Source organism: Muscardinus avellanarius (assembly GCF_963383645.1).
Source record: "Muscardinus avellanarius genome assembly, chromosome: 5".
Taxonomy (NCBI): Eukaryota; Metazoa; Chordata; class Mammalia; order Rodentia; family Gliridae; genus Muscardinus; species Muscardinus avellanarius.
The window spans coordinates 11,808,400-11,811,722 of NC_137790.1; the positions used below are offsets into that span (position 1 = coordinate 11,808,400).

The 3,323-nt window shown below is 46.0% G+C and overlaps 1 protein-coding gene across 1 annotated transcript; it reads left to right on the plus strand.

Moving 5' to 3' along the window:
• Positions 1–537: 537 nt before the first annotated feature.
• On the plus strand, positions 538–1,671 carry DNAJC28 (DnaJ heat shock protein family (Hsp40) member C28; the record flags this gene model as incomplete). The annotated part of the gene is made up of 1 exon (XM_080696456.1): positions 538–1,671. One exon carries the CDS (start codon positions 538–540, stop codon positions 1,669–1,671), a length of 1,134 nt encoding a protein of 377 aa, XP_080552582.1.
• Positions 1,672–3,323: the final 1,652 nt, after the last annotated feature.

Below are 3,323 nucleotides of genomic sequence, written 5' to 3' on the forward strand. Positions count from 1 at the left end.
TCTTTGGAATTGAGCCTGGGGAGTTCTCACTCTGAGCTACACTTCTAGCCCTTCTTATTTTTTGTTTTTCAAATAGTGTCTCACCGGCTGGGCGCAGTGGCGCACACTTGTAATCCCAGTATTTGAGAGGCTGAGACAGGAGGATCGCGGTTTGAAGACAGCCTCAGCTCCTACTTAGTGAGGCCCTTTGCAACTCAGTGCGACCCTGTTTAAAAAACAAACTAACAAACAAAAAAACCTAGGGCTGGGAGTGTAGCTCGGGGTAGAATGCCTCTGGGTTCCATCCCCGGTACCGCAAAAAAAAAAAAAAAAAAAAAATGCGTCTCCCTAGGTTCTGAAACCTGCCATCCTCTGTCTTAGCCTCCCACATACTGGAATTACAGACACATGCCACTGTGCCTGGCTTCAACCCTGTCTTCTTCATTACTGAAAACAAGAAATTAACTGATAGTGCAGCATTGTTCAGCCGTACTTGTCGTTTTGTAGATCTTCTGAGGAAGAACTCTGGGCACAATAATGAACGCAGTGTCCGTGACAATGGCTCGGATCTTCAGACCTCATCTGCCAAACGCTACCCTGGTTCCGAAGCACGTGAAAGTGCTCCCGTCCCTTGGCATCACTGGAAAGAGGATGATAGCAACCCAGAAGTCCAGAAAGATCCGAGAATGGTACAGGCTACTAAATCTGGATGAAGGATGCTCCGCGGACGAGGTCAGAGAATCGTTTCGCAAGCTTGCCAAGCAGTACCACCCGGACAGCGGCTCCAGTACGGCTGATGCTGCGACCTTTATAAGGATCGAAGAAGCTTATAGGAAGTTGCTTTCCCACGTGATAGAACAAACCCATGCCAGACAGAGTAAAGTCGAAGAAGCGGAAGAGGAGGAAAAGGTCAAATATAATACGCCTCAACACCGGCATTATTTAAGTTTTGAAGGGATCGGTTTTGGGACGCCAAGTCAGCGAGAGAAGCAGTACAGGCAGTTCAGGGCAGACCGTGCGACGGAGCAAGTCATGGAATACCAAAAGCAGAAGCTGCAAAGGCAGTATTTTGCGGAGAGCGTGACCGTGAAAGATGTGAGACAGAGCAAGCAGCAAAAGATAACGCAGGCGATCGAGCGCTTGGTGGAGGACCTCATCCAGGAGTCCATGGCAAAGGGAGACTTTGACAATCTCAGCGGGAAGGGAAAGCCCCTCACAAAGTTTGATGGCTGTTCGTACATCGATCCCATGACTCACAACCTGAACAGAATACTGATAGATAACGGATACCAGCCAGAATGGATCTTAATGCAGAAGGAGATAAAGGATACTATCGAGCAACTCAGAGAGGCCATGTTAGTGTCTCGGAAGAAACTCGGGAACCCACTGACACCAGCGGGACAGAAACAGTGGGATGAGCTTTGTGAGCGGTTTCGAGAAAACATCAGAAAACTCAACAAGCGCGTCGATGATTTTAATTTAATCGTCCCCATCCTGACCAGGCAGAAAGTCCATTTTGATGCCCAGAAAGAAATCATCAGAACCCAGCAAATATATGAGACCTTCATGAAAACACAAGAAGCCGCGGATCAAAACCCTAATGACATGAGTCAGGCAGAGGAAGAGAAGGCACCTGGGGTCAAGACGGGGCTTTTGAACTGGACGAATCTGTGGAAATTTATTAAAATATGACCATTTTGCGGTTCGCCTTCACAGTAGTGCTCCAGTTCGTTTTCGGTTGTACTGACATCAAACATAGTGGCCGAGTTTTATTGCTAGACCGTAAGAATTTGAGAATTGGGTGCCCCTGTACTTTCACAAAACCACTCGCAGCCCTGGTGATGGGTGAGAAGATGCTAAGGACAGAGTAAGAAAATTTCAGTCAGCTTCGGGCTGAGGACGTAACAGGAAAAGGGGAATTTACTTCTACAGGACACAATTTAACTCATTTCAGATTTTCATCTTATTTGTGGCTCTGGGGATTGAACTCAAGAGCATTTTACCTCGGAGCTACACCCCCAGCTCTGTTTTTTGTTTTTTTTTTTTTTTTTATTCTGAAACGGTCTCACTGAGTTGTGGAGGGCCTCACTAAGTAGCTGAGGCTGGCCACGAACCTGCGATCCTCCTATCTCAGCCTCCCGGGTTCCAAGTGTGTGCCACCACACCCGGCTCCCATTTCAGATTTTATTCTTTTATTTTGCTTTATTTTATTGGTCATGGGGATTGAACCCAGAGGCATTCTACCTTCGAGCTGTGCCCAGCCCGACTTTATTTCTTATTTTGAAACAGAGTCTAGCTAGGTTGATGAGAGTCTCTCTACTTGCTGGGGTGTTCCCCTAACTTGTGATCCTCCTGCCTCAGCCTCCCACATACTGGGATTATAAGTGTGCTTCACCACACCTGGCTCTGTTTGAGATTTTTTTTTTTTTTTTTTTTGTGGTACGGGGGGGTGGAACCCAGAGGCTTCCTACCTCCGGCTATACTCCCAGACCTATTTTATATTTTATTTGGAAACAGGGTCTCACTCAGTTGCTGAGAGCCTCACTCAGTAGCTGAGGCTGGCTTCGAACCCGTGCGATCCTCCTGTCTCAGCCTCCCAAGCGCGGGGATGGCAAGCGTGCGCCACCTCGCCCGGCTCCTGTTTGAGATTTTAAATGTGTCTGCAGGTAAGAGAAATGGGAGCTGAGACTCAGCCTTTGGTATCGTTCAGGGTATTCCAAAAGTCTAAATGCAGTTTTAAACTCTAATAACTTAAAAGTAGTTACTGGTTGCCATTTTTCCAACACAAGTCCTTAAACAGCAACAAAACCAAAATATGTGCCGTCGAAACACAAAACTGCAGAAGTATAATGAGATTGAACCAAACCTCTGAATGATTTTTTTTTTTTTGCAAGTTTGCTGCGTTTATTGCCCTGAGTTTATTAAAGCTCAGAACTAATCTAAGACATGGAAAGCCCACATCAATGTTAAGGTTGGGAAGTTTGCCTAATGGAGTTTTAGACTTCTTTTATTATAAAAACGTTCGTGGGAACTGAATGAAGAAAACGCCAACATCCAAGTTGTACTTTTACCTGTCTGGCTCCACAGTCCATGGGCTGCAGAAATCACACAGGCAGCTGGGCAGGGTGGCACATGCCTGGAATGCCAGGATTTAGGAGGCTGAGACCAGAGAATCACAGGGTCGAGGCCAGTCCCTGCAATTAGTGAAACCATACTTTAACCTAAACATAAAATAGAGGATGTAGCTTGGAGGTAGAATACCCCTGACTTCAATCCCCCATACAGAAAAAAAAAAAAAAAAAAAGTTAGAATACAGGCAAACTAGTTGATTTAAAAATAGATTC